Below are 17,242 nucleotides of genomic sequence, written 5' to 3'. Positions count from 1 at the left end.
TATAGTATTTGCAAAATCTTATTTATCCTCTGTTTCCATGGAATCCAAGACAAACACACCCACACAATCACTGAACACTGTTCTGATTCATTGGGAGTCTGGCTTATATGAGCACCAATATACTGTGTCAATCTTTGTCATTTAGTTGTTTTTTGACTTTAGCCATTATTTGTTTTTGTCTGTTGTCACCCATTTGCATCTGAGTATGATGTTATAATAGTCAGAGGATCAAAGATCTGTAAATGAGGTTGCTGCTGCATTATAGGGTTGAATTGAATAAAAAATATTGGGATTAAAAGCAGATTTAAAATGTAACAACAAGAATGTCATGGATTGTGATGTAACCCAAGCATATTGCAACAGTCTTACTGGTGGTTATCAAAAGAAGTTACATTAATTCATGTAGTAAAACTAAGTAACCCTAACTCACAGGCCTACTCGGATTCTGCGAATTGCTAAAATCGCTTCCTCATGTTCCTAAACATCTTTCCAGATAATCAAATTCTCTGTTTTATAATTTTATTTCACAAAGACAACCAAATAAATCATATACTCACTGAAAAATGGTTCCATAAAGTTTAATTGCCCTGAATTGACTTTATTACACAAAATTCTACCATCACTGAAATGAAATTCACTTATCTGTGAAATGGAGGCTGATTTCACCATCCACGGTGGCACTAATGGAAATATGTTTGTGCAACCACACATCGGCTGAAATAATGAATAGGTTCTTACTTACTTAGAGGTTTGATAAGTCTGTACCCTTTGTAAGCATGAAAACAACTGACGTGTTTCCCTGTCTGATCCAACGGCTTGACATTAACACCTGCCATTATATGTGTGTGTGTGTGTGTATGTGAGACACTAAGCAGTTGTTACAGGTTAAAATCACTGCCAGACGGCACAAAGGAGCAGGTTATGTTCTTTTCCAACTTTAAATTACATCTGGTAATATTTTTTGTTTGCTTGTTTGTTTTACATGACTATCTTAAAGATGAAAAGATGATAAATGGTATATGAAGTCCTGAACCTAGCATGAATGTGTGTAACATCCCGGAGCCTCTCAAGTGAAGCCGTACAGCAAACAAGAAAGGAACAACACTTACAGGTCCAAACAGTGATACTGGCAGGAATGCTGATCGTGTTGTTGATGACAGCAAACACATTGATGTTGTACTCCATGCCTCCTTCCAGCCGTGAGATAGTGCATGAGGTTGTATTGCCTGGAAGTCTTATCTCTAACTGCACACCTGACAGAGAGATAAGAAAAAAAGACACAAAATCTGATACGAGAGCGCACTTTTTTGTCTTTTAAGACGCTATGAAACAATAAGACCGAGAACTGTTATGTCCCTTGTTTTAAAAGTTAATCTCATATTCATACTTACCACCAGTGCTGCTTGGAGTGTAGGTCACCAAGAAATCGGTCACCACAACCGACCCCTCCCACTCCAGGTCAATGGTTTGATCCGTTACCCCTCGCACATTCAAGTTCATGGCTGGTGCCACTGTTGATGTACGAAAGAATGTTAAAGTACTATTATGTCGGCTCGTGAACAAAATAAAAACAACCAAAAGGAGAGGTGGGGATGTAAGATTGTTTCAGATTGTTTCAACCTCAAAACTGTGGACTCACTTGATGATTTTGCTATTGCTAACAATTCAACAGTAAGCATCAGCCACCTGTTTGCCAAAGGTTCATGAAAATGTTGTCACAAATCAAATATCAAGATTAAAAGGCAGTTTGCAGCCCATCTGTTGAGGTACAGGGCAGATATTTCAGTAACTGATGAGGGAACTGGAATCAATTTCCATGTTATACCACAATATCACATCGTACAGATGTACAAAACCACTCTGAAAAACAAAGACTATACTTAAGGAGAAGACTTTATGGATGAAGTAAGCAGCATGTAAATGTATGTTTTTCATGAGAACCATATTCTGCCAGCAGCTTCCCTCTTGTATTGAAAAGTGAGTAAGATAATCAAATAACTGCTGGGAACATGATTTGTTTGTTGTGGTCGGAGAGGGTTCGCTGAATAATGAGGATGTCATATCAAGTTTGTTCAAACTTTTAGAAAGATTAACCACCCTATATATATATATATATATATATATATATATATATATATATATATATATATATCACAGTATTCGTTAGAATGCAATAAAGACACTTCACAACTATGGTAATTGAGAAGAAGCTTTATGTTGTTTGTTCTGCAGTATGTAAGCTGATTACATAAGTTCTTAACTATCGGTATGTTTACAAGTTCGTGTTTTTATGTGGTTTTTTTTTTATCTGTCATCTGAGTAAAAGCATTTCTTAGAGAAACTGCACGCTGAGTCAGACTCGTTTTACTTATCTGTGTGGTGCAGATATTTCCAATGAGGAGCAAAAGGATACGATAGGATTTTATTATCCCCTGGATTTGTTCCACAGTTGAAACAATAAAATCAAAAAGTGCATTCATTAAATATGGTGCCAAAAGCAAGGAGAGTTTCACTATCTAGTGCAAAAAACTGTGGAATTTTCTAGTTTGTTTCCAGGTACATATTTCAGGATATCAGTGGTACAGTGGACAAATTCATCATTAGATGAAACTCTTCAATTCCTTTCAAAATGGCAAACATAAAAATGGCTACAACTTAGTTAATTTTATATATTTGATGTGTAGATGACATCATTTGCAACACATACTCTGAGCTTAATCCCATCTTGCATGATCTCACAATATTGCATGAGCTTATGCATAACGTCATTTACAGGGTTTGACCAAAATGGCTATAATTGTGTCTCTTCTCAACATAAAATGATTTTAATTTAAAACTCTGGCATAAAAGACAGCCAATGACATGCATTAGTTTAAAGAACATAAGGCCTTTATTCTTTTAAATAATATCACCATTCTCTGCACCCAGTTTTCCTAATTGTTTAGTCATAATGAGCCTGATGCTTGGGAAACAGAGATTTTTTAATGGTGCTAATGACTGCACTGAGCAGTCAAATAACTCTCAAAAGACTGATGCAATATAAATATATATTAAAAACTGCTTCAAAAAAATGACTGATGGATATGTTTCAAGGTCGGTGGGCAAATGTGATTTGAATTACCGTCATATTTAATTGAATTTAAAAAGTTCGCCAAAAGTGGGTCGCAATACTTGAAACTAAGATCAATCAAAACATCAAAACATTTGTGTTCTACTTTAACGTGCTGCAGCTTACTTGCAAGGTTATAATTGCTCACTAAGCAAAGCAAAGCAAAAACCAAATCTTATCCATGTTAATCTGGATTCTCTCAAGATGACTTCTGCATCAGGGAGAGCACACAGTCAGGTAGCCTTTAACAAAACAAAGTCTATACCTGTCATAATTAAAGGCACTTCAGACAACATACAGGGCCTCTTTTTTTGTGAGTGTGCGCTCCCTCAGGTAAGCAGGATCTGCTTTTAGTGAAAGAAGGCTGAAGTGGAGATTTTTAAGCCATAAACCCGAGATGTGGTTTTGAATCTAAATGTGGAGCCATAAACAGGAGTGTTTACGGCTCCTCCTGCCACAAAGAACAAAGGGGAGGAGGGGAGACAAGTGAAGGACATATGGGAGGAGAGCGTGAGACAGGCGCTACAAACCGTCTGAGCGGTAGAGGCTCTGAGGAGACGGGAGGAGAACAGGAGAAGAGGAAAGACGTGCGTGACGAGAGTGAATAATTAACACTGAAAGATGATCAAGTGAGAGATAAAGACAACAAGGGTGAGGCAGAATGAGAGAGACAAACATGAGTACAGGAGCAGTGAGTGTAATGGTGTGATAAACAACCTCTCACCCCTGTGATACAGGACACAACAGCACAGTGCCGAGTTCTCCTCTGGGAACTTTTGGACACTTTAGTAGCTATTTCAGCTACTTTCTCATGCGCCTGACAGATGGGCACATGCTGCGTAGCAGCTTGTTCATTTCAAAGCAGTGGGGACAACTCCTCCAGCATTCTCAGCTAGATTTATTTCATCAGTTCAACTCAACTTTGATGGGTATCAGGAGGAAATCACAAACAAAGGGAAGCAGAGGTAATCGTCAGGATAGAAGAAGAGCGATGAGATAAAGTCAGTCTGGAGGCTAAATGGTGATTGACTTAAAAACATAACTCCAGTTGAAAGTAAAGGACAGAATGAGTGAGACGAGGAAATCTGTCAGCAACGCTCAAAGTGAAATCTTAATTTGGTAGAGATTCTCATTGTGCTTGCATGAATGCAAAAATGGATGATGAAATAAACTTAACCTACAAAGTAAAAAAGTAGAATAAAAAAATTAAACTTTTGAGGCATGCAAATAGGTATCAGAAACCAGCTACTTGTGTAAAAATGATCCTCTACACAAATGAGAAGTTAAAAAGTACCCTGTTTATATCATGTTTCATTCTATCTTCAGTGCTCAAGGTTTTAGTCTTTGTGAACAATAAAACAAACTAATTAATCAAGAATGCATTCCTCATGTGCTTTGTTTCAAAAGGAGCAACTTGCTGAAGGTTATTTGTGAATCTCACCTGAAGTCTGTGAGTCTCATTAGGTCTAATCAGCTTGTTATTACAGGCAGATACAGCAGCATAATTTGAACCAAGACCTTTATTAGCGAAACTCAAACTCACAACAGAGGTCAGTTCTTCATCAGAAGGCTAATGAATCTCCAGGCTGTATTCGTTTTTATGAACTAACTAAAACCTTGGGCCTGAAAAATAACTTTTTTGCTGTTTGTTTGTGGAGTCAGCGAAGTGAGGCAAATATTTTGTGTTTATTTATTCAGTTTCTTCATTTTAAGTGGCTACACTGGGGCTCTATTTTTTTTTCATTCAAAGTTTGAACATCCGTTCAGTCCACAGAAAAACTTGAAAGTGTTCAAAGTCAATATTTAAATTTCAAACTTTCACACTTTCCTAACAGCCATCGCTAAAAATTAGAATCATGGCCGCAGAATGCATATAGTGAGGGACTATCCTGCACATTCTTCACCTGTTTTCAAGATAGATATTTTAACTTCTGTTCTACTGAAGTACGCATTCTTCAAACTCAAGACAGAAGTTTGATCAATGTTGAAAAAACTGGAGCAGAGGCTTTTCTACTGTATGTCGGGCCAACAGAATTCTGGCTGATGTCCACTCGCAAAAACACGGAGTGAGTGAGATGACCCTGTTAGAACTCAGTGAACAATGATCAACAGACACCAACAGAGCACAAGGCGCTGGTAAAATGAGATCTTGATAAAAATTTGTATTAACCTCACAAAGACTTGAAGCTTCAATGCAGTCTAACTGGATTGCTAATGTTCGCAGAAGCAGTTTTCAGTATTGAGAGTCTTCAACCATGTTGTTATTGCTGTAGAAGTGCTGGTGTTTATAATTCTCCAGTTAAAAAATAAACTACACTACATCAAATCTGGCCACTAAAAAACCTCCTGCGTCTTTATTTAGGTCTGAACCAAATTTTTCTTCTGATTAAAAAAAAATAAATGAATAAAAAAAATCTGTCTTATGAGATTGCCAGCGGAGAGACTAACAAGGTGCTTTTTAAAAATAATAAAGCTTTCCATTTGGGATTTTTGGTGCCATTTTTACACAACTTGCAATGTTTCTTACTAAAATTTGTTTGCCAGTTGCACAATGAAGAGTAAAAAACAAAGGGCTTTCCAAAGTGTGCGCTTGGATTTGCTTTGTCAAACAAGAATGCTGAGAATCAATTAGTTTTTAGAGCAGAAAATTCATGCAGAAGGGTTTTTGTTGTAATTTCAGTAAAAATTACTGTAACTGTTCATGTTTTTGTAAATGTTATGCATTCTTTGCTTGGGTGCCAGCATAATTTTATGTTTGTTGTGAAAGCTTTTCTTTGTGCTGTAATTAAAATCAACAAAGTTTTTTTTTTTCATTCATTCATATGATATATTCCTAAAGTTTATGAGTGCAGAGGCACGAATAAACCTGAACCAGAGCACAAGGAGAGGGGTAAAACACTCATAGACTCTCACACTGAGCTAAAGTGGAAAAAATGCTCAAAAAATGTAAAGAGTCATTGGTGCATTGTAGGGTTAAATGCTCAGACAAAGGCTTGAATAATTGTTTTAGGTCTACTGGCTAATAATACAAATACATATGTTAAAAAAAATTAACATGTGATTTTAAGTAAAGACAGTTATTAGAATAAATGTTCACTTGTGCAATGATGAGGTCATACAGTGTCTCTTGCAAACATAGATTTAGAATAAGAATATAATTAAGCATTTTTTACAATTATTTGTAAAAAATAAAGGTACAATATACAATTGGCTTAACTGAAACACCTGATGTATGTAAAAAAAATGTTAGTAACTCATAAATCCAAGAATGTAATTGATGGTACACTGCTCAAAAAAAGCAATAAATTAGAGTGATATAACAGACACCCATATATTATTTTGCTGTCAGTGATGCCGTTCTCACTGCATATCATGGAAATGACCACAGAATACCTCTGCAATAAGGACTCAATATCCCTTTTCAATACAAGTTATCTGCTTTGTAGATGGAAATGTCAGTATTTTTATGTAAAGATATACATGCTATTTCACCCCCCATGACTAAAATATCCAATTTAAATTCAACGGTCTCTATTATTTTTCATGGTGGGAGAATATAAGCCATCATAATTGAAGCAAAAATGTATGCCGTTTTCTTCAGCTTCTGATAACATGAAACACTTAAGCCTGTCACCCGGCATGCCTCTGGTAATTGAACTTCTCGTTTTGCATTCAGCAAACTCCCCCCTGCAACCACCAGCTAATTACAAAGAAATAAGCAATTCATCTCTCTCACTTGGTATAGATATTAAATGGGAGGGCACAGCGGAAGAATCAGCCTCAGTGATCCAATTTTCCATCGCTGACTTTTTATCGCTCGCTCCTCTGTCTGTCCCCATCCGTCACTTTGTTGACAGGTGCCTCAAATGGCAGAAGAGGATGTGATATTTTGGCATGGAGAGCTGGCTTTGAACAAAGGCGCGCACAGCTCCGAAACTGTCTCAGCTGCAGCTAATGTGACAGTTTGCTCCCCGGATGAATGTGACTTTTGACAAATGAATCCTGTTAGACCTTCTGCTGTCCACCAAGTCGTGCACCCCCAGCCACTTGTATGTGAAGCTCAGACAAGTTTATTTTTCAGGCTTATGAGCATATGAAGAATATTGAAGCTAAGAGTTTTTCCCCCCCACTTCTTTTTTTCTCACCACTGGAATCTACCTTATATTCAAGCATGACACATGGTTACATTTATTGTTACTCTTTTCCTTTCTGATAAATCATTTAACCCACTGTAATCATCACACTTCATGAAACATAACTTCAAAATATTCACTGCGCTGATTCCAGAAATTTTAGGCCTTAAAGTTTATAACAAGCACTGTCAATTAATTATCAAGACAAACAAATTATTTGTCAACATTCTAGTTGACAAATAATTTTTGTCATGTCAAGTGAAAAAGGCTAAACATTTCCTGCTTAGTTCTGATTTGTGTTTTTTATTTAACATATTTTTTTTTACTTTTAGAAAACTCTAATTGACATGTTTTAACTTTTAATGATTAAAGTTATTTAACAATGAACAGAACTGTAACCCCTAAACAACATGGCAAGCAGATACTGTATGTGCAACAAGCCCAGCGCAGAATGTCAGTGAGTGCTGGCCTAACATGTTCCAAAGATAGATTTTAATGATGTATGTTTGTGTGTGTGTGGGGTGGGGGTGGGTGGGGGTGTTGTGTGCAGGGGCAGTAATGTTGCATGTGTAGGATTTTTTTGTACGAATGTAAACTGAACGTCAATTTTCCTTGAAGCTTTACATAGAAAGCATTAAAAGACATTTGGACATTTTTTAAAACGTCATATACTGCGTGCATATTGCCGAAGCTTTTTTCGACTGTTTTAATGATCATGTTTACATAACTATATTTTTACTTGCAAATCAAACTGAGAAAGTACTAGCTTACCAGAGTTGCAGTCATCTCCAGCAAACCCATCCTGGCAGACACAGAAACCCTCCTTGCAGACCCCCTTCTTGCTGCAGTTGTTGGCGCAGTACACCAATGAGCAGTCTTCTCCCACATAGCCAGGTCGGCACTGGCACGACCCGTTGATGCATAACCCCTGATCCGAGCAGTCATTGAGACACCTTCCAACCATGCAGTCTTCGCCTGTGAAGGACTCTTCGCACACGCACTCCCCGTCGATACACAAGCCACGGCCTGAGCAGTCTGAGGGGCATCGGGGCTCCGAACAGTTGTCACCTCCAAAGTCACGGTCACACATACACTCCCCTTCGATACACACGCCCTGACCGGAGCAGTCATTCGGGCAGCGGGGATCCGAGCAGTTTTTGCCAGTCCAGCCTTCCTCACAGATGCAGCCACACAGATCAAAATTGAAGCTTCCATGGCCGCTGCATCCTGGGACAAAGTCCAGCCGACCTGCAGAAAAAGGCAGACACGATGTATAAGACATGACAATACTACATTTGATTCAGTAATAAAAATGTATTGAAGGATTTGACATTTTGGGTTATATAATTTTCCTTATGTGTTGACATTTTTATCATAAAGTTCATTCACCGCACATTACCATCTCAATGCATGTGAAAAAAAAACAGTATTTACAAAACTGTATGCAATAAATAAAATATAAAGTGAAGGTTTGATTTTTTTTTTCTTGTTGACATGCTCTAACATTCTTTACTGGAGAAATATTTGTCAGAACCTTCATTTAGAGAGTTTTGTTTCTCTCTCCAGCCTCCTCAACCGAGCATATTCTCCTCTTACTGATTCTGATCATGTCTGCTGGAGAAAAATAATTTTCTCCCAATAAAGATTAAGAGTTTTCAGAGAATATTTGAAATGGGTGATGCCACTGGAACAGATACTTTAACCATAATTTATTCTGTAGCTCTGTCCACTCCAGTCCTCTCATATTATAATAGCCAGGCTATCAAAGATTCTTCCACACCCTTTCTCTACAGTGCCGCAGATAACAAAAAAAAAAAAACAGCCTCCCCTCTGGAATCAATAATCTGGTGCTGTCTGTCTCCTGTTTTTTGCCCAGTTTACTTATAACACCCATTTCTTCACATCATGTCAAAACAACCTGTTTTTAGTGTTTTTCTCCTGTGAATTTATACATCTTTGCCTCAAAGCACTTGGTGCTTTTTCAATAAATCGTTCAGAACAAAAGCTGGAGGAAAAGTGGATAACATAAGCAAAAAGTGCTTATTTATATGCTTTGTTGTTAGTGTTAGACAGAACTCACCCATGGCAGAGCCCTCGCCGCAGCATCCAGATGCACACTGAGCTCTGAGCATGGACACCTCTCTCTCCAGCATCTCTACTCTGGTTATGAGCTGCTGGATTGTGTTTATTCCTGGACAACCGCAAGCTGCTTTTGGGATGTTGATACGATGAGTAAATGTTACCTAAACGAGGAAAACAGTTGGCCTTATAACTAATTTAGCCTAAAGAAATGACATGATTATGACAAAAAAGGAGATTTTTTTTTCCATTTTTTTTGGGATAATCACCTCAAAAGGTGCTTATTTATACATCCAACAGATTTGTAGCAAAATTATCATGCATTTAGAGTCTTGTTGACAGCAGCCTGATAAATTCCCATTAGGAATTCATTTACTTTTGGCTGTGTTTTTGCTCCTAACTATATTCTGAAGGAAAAATGAGCCTATTTGGCCAATGAATGATACACTCTGATTACCAGCTACTTGCTAATCTTGTGTCAGCTGCTTGACGCTGAACAGATTCATAAAGATTTTGTCAACACTTTCCTGCTGCAAATAAAGTGTAATAGCTAGCTAAAATAATGAGTTGCAGAGAGTTAAACAGTTGTTTGACACTATCTACATACGATCTGAAAAACAGCTGGGAACACACCACACAACTTTCAAAGTCTTTACAGATTTTGAAAAGACATGGACTACATATTGCCAGACTGGTTTCAGCAGATGTTTGTATGACAAACAAACTAGGGATCACACGCTTAAACTGCACCTGATGAGGGATCGCAGGCTACTGAACGCATCAAACCTTTGTGCAAACTCTTGCAAAGGCGACAGTTTAAAGGGTAGACAAACATGGATGACAATCAGCTCACTGCTGCTGTTGCCTGCACAGCTATCTGCTCTTCTTCCTGTGTCCAACCCTCTATTTTTAATTAGCTGTTGTCAACATGTGTTTGCAGTCGGGTCGGTCATCAATTCACACTGTTTGACTGCGTTCAGATTTACCTTCAGAAATTCAAACATGTTTGATTAAGATCGAACACTTCCCTCAAACACTTGCGGATTTCACATCTTTACCCCTCACACAGTAACAGATTTTAGTGCCAACTAGCCAACTGCCAACTATGACTTTGAAAACAACATCGGACCTGAAATTTACTGTTTCTAGTCTTTGTTGATAATAATTATACTGATCAAAAATCCACCTGGCTTTCAGCATCCATTGTCTGCTCAGTGTACTCTGTTGGTCCATTTGGATCCACTGGACCCTCCACTGAAGGCCTGGATCCCAACTCAGCATGAGAATCTATAAAATGAATAGAGAGTTTATATACACAACACTCTTGCATACCTGCAATCAGAGCCATAAGTAAAGCCCCTGACAAGAGTTTTGACTGCAGTATTGATTTAATCAGAATCTTTGTTGTCACCTGATTCTGGTGATGCAGAGGAGTCCAGGTCAACTGAGCACAGAGACTCCAAGGGTACATTTATGTTGTAGACATGGTTAAAGACCAGAGGTTGCTCCCGCAGGGTCTGGTTGAGTGACGAAGCAGAGGGTGGCTGATCCCCCCCTGGGGTTTGCCTCCTCACTCTGGTGGTTCGAACCAGCTTGTTGTCGCCTGATTGAGCAGCGTGAGCGGCACCCTGGAGCGAGAGACGATATGAAACAACAAACACTGTGCGTGGTTTGGACTCAGGGGATTCGGCTTGTTTTTGTCCTTTATGTGACTGCGCATTTACAAAATGATGGAAGAAAGAGAGAGGAAAAATCCTTGGGGGACAAAGAAAAAGAAACAAGATGACAATAATTTACAACAAATGAAGAATGTTTCCAGTCGTTGCAACACTGGGAAGATGGGGTTTGCATGAGAAAAGATGGGTAATTTCTAAAAGACTGTACTGACAGTTCAGCATATTTGGTATATGTTGTCTTTTTATTATAGAACTTTGAATATTAATACTAATAAACTAACAACCTAGTTTATTAATTTCATTTGTTAATCACACCGGTTCTGCAGCATTTTAGGGATAAAAATCCATAATTCCTTGTCTTCATAAAATTCAACTGAACAGCATTAAACAAATAGATGAAAGATGCACATACAACTCAACACAATTTAGTTTATATAGCTCATCCGATGAGAAAAAGATAGAGACATCTGGCTTAGAAAATCTTGCAAGTCATTTAAAGTCTACATTTACTGACAGTCCTCCATATCACTAAGAAATCTTGGCAGGAGACAGGGCAATTTTACACAAACCTTGTGTCCTATGGAGCTGTGTAGTAGAAATACATGCAGAATGTGAAAAGGGCAGCATCTGGATGGCAACAAATGTTGCTCCAAGTCTTGTACAAATTATCTACAATTATCGGTGCCTTCAGAGTACCACTTACCCGGGCTATGAGCACTAATGCATTCCACACCATCATGCTGCTAGATTTGCAAATGTGCAATTAGAATAAGCTGGTCAGTCCCTCTCCTATTTATCTCAAAATATGCTAATAGTTTTTCACCATCATTTTATCACTTTATATCATTTTTATATGTATTCAAACTTTTGGTTTCTGTTTTTTTTTAAACTAAAATTGAATTTAGATAGCAATACATATTACCTGCTACATAATGGGTACCTCATACATATCAGATATATATTTAGTACATAACAGGCACATTCAGATACTTACCTAGTACATACCAGGCACATATCATGAAGTGAGTTGTTACCCTGTACTTACTGGGTATGTACCAAGTTGTATTATGTTTTGCTACTTGTATTTAATATTTCACCTTTATTTTGGAAACTTAATTGTAAGTCTTTGGGTATTATTATCTTGTTTATTTCATGCCTTTTTTGAAGAAGAATTAATACTCCTTGAACAAGGTTAATAAAACTATTAAACATTAAACTATTAAACATTAGTCAAACACCAACCTGTTGTGGTAAAAATAAACTTTCTTACTGTAATGACTCAGCTCATAACAGTTACATTGTACAGTTTTTGTCACAGCAAAGAACAGCATGACATAAAACCAGTCATTGTTTCTCAAACATCTGGAGTGAATTTAAAATGTGAAAACTAATTGCACATTCTGTTTAAATGGAAAGTCACAAAGAAATACAGATGAAACTACAGAAAACTGCTATACATTCAGATTTGTAACAGAAATCATCTACTTTCCAAAAAAAAAAAAAAAAACTACATAGCCCGTGAATCTGTACATTCAGTTAAAGAAAATTGTGAATGCCAAAAGCAGGTAACTGAAATTAATTGAGAAAAAAAAACATTTGAGAGTGCTACTCAGAGTTATTGTGCCTGATCAGTTTTTACCTGTAGAGTAAGAATCAAAGCCAAAGCCAGGATCCAGCTTGTTGTGGGCTCAGTGGCCCAGTAAAACTGCTTTCCCAGTGGCATGCCGGCAACAAACCACCCCACTATTGTCTGCTTACACCTGCATGGAATGACAAGAACAAAAACACAGAGGCAAAACATAATTAAGTTAGCATAAAAGACAAAACCCATGATACAATGGTCGTTGTGTGTCTGTAAAGAAACACTTTTGTACTTTGAGTACTGTGTGTGTGAGTGCAAAGTCCCACTACATAAAGCTTATCCTTTGTAAATAATAAATAAAAGCTTTTGATCTGATGTAAAATAATTGGCTTTAGAAAGGAAAAAATGAAATGAAAATTATTATTAAGCACTCGGCTACGAATCTTTGAAGGGATTTCACTGTGCAATACCAAATATTTGATTCTGTCACTTGAGAGCAATGCAGAAATATTACACAGGGCTGAGGCTGATGGATTTCAGCAGAGACATGGTTTGAATGATGCTACTGTAATCCGCTCTCTGTTCACTGGGAAAATGAGAGCAGGGAAATGGTGAAATGAAAACCCACATAGAAGAAAAAGTGAACCTTTCCGGCAAACTCACATTTAAATTTCGAGATGACAGCATAGAGTTAGATTTTAATTTTGAAATAGGCATTTTAGAATTTATAAGATTTTGTCACAACAAACATTACCTACAGAGCATGTTGTGTTGTGCAAGTATTTGGACAGATAATTGTGTTTGTGTGTTTGAATAAATTTTTCAGGATTTCCATGTATGTTTGTTTATGTGTGCTCAGGAGTTGGATAAGATGGCTTTGTGTTGTCTTTATTCAAGAATCTTTTTTTTTATCTCACCATCGCATCTGCGGCTATTGTTGCTGCACTCAGCTGGTCCCTCTTTGTCAGATGTAGATGGAAGCCTTCTTATCTCACCTCATTGACTCTGGCTTTTTATTTTTTATTTTTGGGTCATTTCAGTTAGAAATGTTGAAACATCAGTGTATTTGCACATAAATGAGAAACAGAAAGCTTCACAGTGTATAAGCCAGGCATCCTTTTAAGTAAACTCCATAAAAGAAATTAAATGTTTTCATTGGTTTTAATTAAAGTGCAATCAATGTCTCAGACTTCCTGCTAACACAAAAAGAAAATTTTGTTTAAATTCTTTTGTACTTGCAGTGCTACATGAAATTTTTGCAAGAGCAATTGAGTGTGGGCTGATGAAACGCTCACATGAACAAATTTGATACACACAGTAACCTTTAAAAGTGAGAGAAAGACAACTGCTCATAAGTTACAATCCACAACACGCTTCACTTTAGATGGTGAATGTAATGTTTTTACAGATGACTTTGGCCTCGCTGAAAATGACTCCCAACCGATGCCCTTCGCTCTCTGCTAAAGAGATGAAAAATGTCCCACTTTAAAACGTCCCCTCAAGCGTGCAGCTGCTGCTGACACAACAGTAGTCATTTAACTGGTGAATTCAAACAAAACGAGGAGCATGAAAATAATGTGGTGAGATGGACAAAGCCAACTGGAACCATCCTGTTCACAGCCATTAGTCAAGGCATCCTCTCTTCGCCCAGCTTTAGCAGATAGTGACTCTGAGGAGAGACTTTCATCACAAGGTGCTCATTTTAAGTGTTTCATTCACTTCTTGTGGTAATCATGGCAAAAAGGAGATCTAGAGATCAATTCATAGTGATTTGTTTCATACTTCAGCTAAATGTTCACTTTTCTTAACAACAATATATTTGTCCTACCTTTTTTGTCTTTAACCACCTGCTGCTGAAGGTGAAGGCAAAAATGTTTTTACTCATATGTGTGAGAATGTGTTTGTCTGTCTGTATTGTAGCCTTAAAAAATATCTCATGAGCCAGTGATAAAAACTTGCGGTAATTAAACTCTCAGAAAGTAATTATTGGATGTATATCTACAAATTAATAACTTTTCCAGTGAAGATGGCCACCACAGCTAATCAACTTTAGCAAACACAAAAATGGCTATAACTAAGTTAATATTACAGATGTTAAGCTAAACTTTGGCCTGATAATAGCAGACCATTATTCCCACACATACTCAGAGAGCTACACATTGTGTGATATATTTGATTCAGACTTTCATGGTTGGTGCCAACCAACCAATACGCCGAACATTGTTACCTCTAAATGTACATCTAAAGTCCATCTACTGATGCAGAAATGATGGATACACTTGAAAGATACAGAATTATTTTTTTCCAACTATGTTCAACAGAGTTTCTTGTTTTTCTGCATTGTTTGCATAACTAAACAGGCTGACATATTCAATATGCTGATGTTAATTTGTAAGCAATTTTATGTTTCTGGCTTCCTCGTTTGACCTGTTTTGATTTTATTGTGATTTAATGACTGCTCTAACATCTGACCAAAATGAAAATTAGGCTTTTACTAAACTTCGCTGACACACATTTATGGTGATGTTGATTAATGTACATTTCCCCTGTGGTAACAAAAAAAAAATCTGCTACTAAACGCAAAAAGAAATTGGATTTATCAGCTGTGTTCATATATTAGGCTTGACCTTACACAATTTATTTTCCATTTTTATGACATACCCCCCAAAAAAACGCTTCGCACAGCAGTGCTAAAAATTTCAAAGAGTTTCAAAGGTAAAAGTTCAGGCTTTAGATCTGGGGTCATGATGCGCACAAGCAGTAAAACAAAGTTTTCTACAGAAGTTCAACTAGGGACAAATGCTCACATTCAGACAAAAAAAATCAAGATGCTTCAGGCACAAAAATCTGGCTTTATCCATCTATTCCAAGATTCATTTAGACAAGCATATGAACCTACATTCAACAAAGTGCACTGATCCGCACAATCTCAAAGCACAGTCACATAATAGAGTTTCTACATCTAAAATATACTGTGAAAATGTTAGGTGGCATGTGTGAAAACAATAAAAAAGAAAAGATAAATAAATAAAAACACTTGAAGCAGAAATGACATTAGCCCACTGCCACAGACGGAAATTAATTCCATCTTCATGCAGACTTTCAATTTAGCCCTGATGGCAAAAGAGAAAGAAAACAACAAGAAATAGAAGTTATTTGGCTGCACATGAACGTCTTCATGTGTTTGCTTCTTCACCTTAATCAAGGCTGAATATTCTGCACACGTAGAGATGTATAAATTTAATGGCGCTGACAAGGCTGTGAAACAATGCTGTAACTTTATATATTGCTCTGTAATTTTCTGGGAAGAAATTGAATGGGTTTGCCCCCTGCAAGGTTGAAATAAAACTGCCTGTTCATTTCAGAACAAAAAGCATCAGGGAATCTATGCGGTGTCACAAAGGAAGACGTGAAATATTAAGTTAACATAAAAGAACACATTAACAAAGACCAAAAAACTGGAAAATGAATCATAAGAAATAAGGTCTTTAAAGTTTGATTTTAAAACTAATTTCATTTCGATTTTCCCTTTCTTACTTTGACTTCTTTTTCAGTGTTTTTTCTTTATTTTTGAAGTGAGCTTGACTGACTTTGTCAAAATATTTCATCTGCAGTGTTGATTTATGAGAGATGAAAAGAGGAAAAAAACTCAATTTTAATCCAATTATTTGTCACGAGGTATGTATAAATACCCTTAATTACATACAGAAGAGTCTGAAGCTAAACTGTTTAAAAAATGATTAGCATCTTGTCTCTTTTTTTTTTGATTTTGTTATCAGCACAGTGAGATGGCCATAAAAAGAAAATTATCGACGACTATGTGAAAACATGGAATTTACGGTAAAATACTGGCAGCTGTAGTTAGTTTCACAGTAAAAACTATAATGACAACTAAACTGAGCTGTGCCCTCAATAAATATTTTTACTTCTATTATGAACTCATATTTTATGGTTTATTATTTTAGTGTTACAGCCCTACAATATAGAAACTGTTCATGCGTTCATTGTTTCTTCAGTCATTTGCTGATGGAGTGTTGACCTACAGATAATAATGCATGTAATACTGTATTTCTAATAGTTTTTTGCATAAAACCAGTCAAAATGTGATAAAAAACAAACAAAAAATGCTTTTAAGTAAAGTGAGTTAACAAATTTGTGCATCGTCAAACATTCATGCCCCACCTTCAAACCAATCTAGCCTCCAAATGCAGTTTCTTTAGTTTGTTACATGTAATAAACTCTCTTTCATGATCATTTCCACAAAACATCACCTCATATTGTAGTTATTCTTTGTTTTTATTTTTACGTTCACTTGTACAAAAATTTAGAACTTCAAGAAATCAAATTGTTATGATGGCAAACTTCTGTTCCCTTTGTAAACTCTGTCCCTATTTCCAATCATCTTGAATTCAAAGCAGGACAGGCTGTAGGATGGTCTTTAAGTGTGATTGACAAGGTGCTAATTACTGGGTGTTCTCGGTTCCTGCAGGCCTCAGTCAAATCCTCCTCAGGCTCACAAAATCAGCTATGAAAAGAACAAAAATAGCGACGGATGGAGCTCCATGCTGTCGTGATGCAGTGGATGTCAACATTCTTTGACTGACCATGGATGATAAATTGTTTGGGAAAAAGAAAACCCCTAAAACAAAATAAGATGTATATT

General features: G+C 36.9%; 1 protein-coding gene across 3 annotated transcripts in view; it reads right to left on the bottom strand.

Annotated features, from left to right (window-relative positions):
• Positions 1 to 17,242, bottom strand: part of tnr (tenascin R (restrictin, janusin)) — a 154,113-nt gene that overhangs the window by 52,601 nt on the left and 84,270 nt on the right. For all 3 annotated transcript variants that reach the window (XM_017422513.3, XM_017422515.3, XM_017422514.3), the window contains exons 4-10: positions 12,637 to 12,757; positions 10,733 to 10,949; positions 10,508 to 10,608; positions 9,323 to 9,485; positions 8,014 to 8,490; positions 1,392 to 1,511; positions 1,110 to 1,253 (exon numbers count right to left, since the gene is read on the bottom strand). In XM_017422513.3, coding sequence (XP_017278002.1) covers positions 1,110 to 1,253; positions 1,392 to 1,511; positions 8,014 to 8,490; positions 9,323 to 9,485; positions 10,508 to 10,608; positions 10,733 to 10,949; positions 12,637 to 12,720 — 1,306 coding nt within the window. In that variant the 5' untranslated portion in view covers positions 12,721 to 12,757. The remainder of the gene's footprint in view (positions 1 to 1,109; positions 1,254 to 1,391; positions 1,512 to 8,013; positions 8,491 to 9,322; positions 9,486 to 10,507; positions 10,609 to 10,732; positions 10,950 to 12,636; positions 12,758 to 17,242) is intronic.

This window comes from Kryptolebias marmoratus, linkage group LG20 (assembly GCF_001649575.2).
Source record: "Kryptolebias marmoratus isolate JLee-2015 linkage group LG20, ASM164957v2, whole genome shotgun sequence".
NCBI classification, from domain to species: domain Eukaryota; kingdom Metazoa; phylum Chordata; class Actinopteri; order Cyprinodontiformes; family Rivulidae; genus Kryptolebias; species Kryptolebias marmoratus.
The sequence above is the reverse complement of the archived record's forward strand: the minus strand, read 5'-3'. Positions and strand labels throughout refer to the sequence as shown.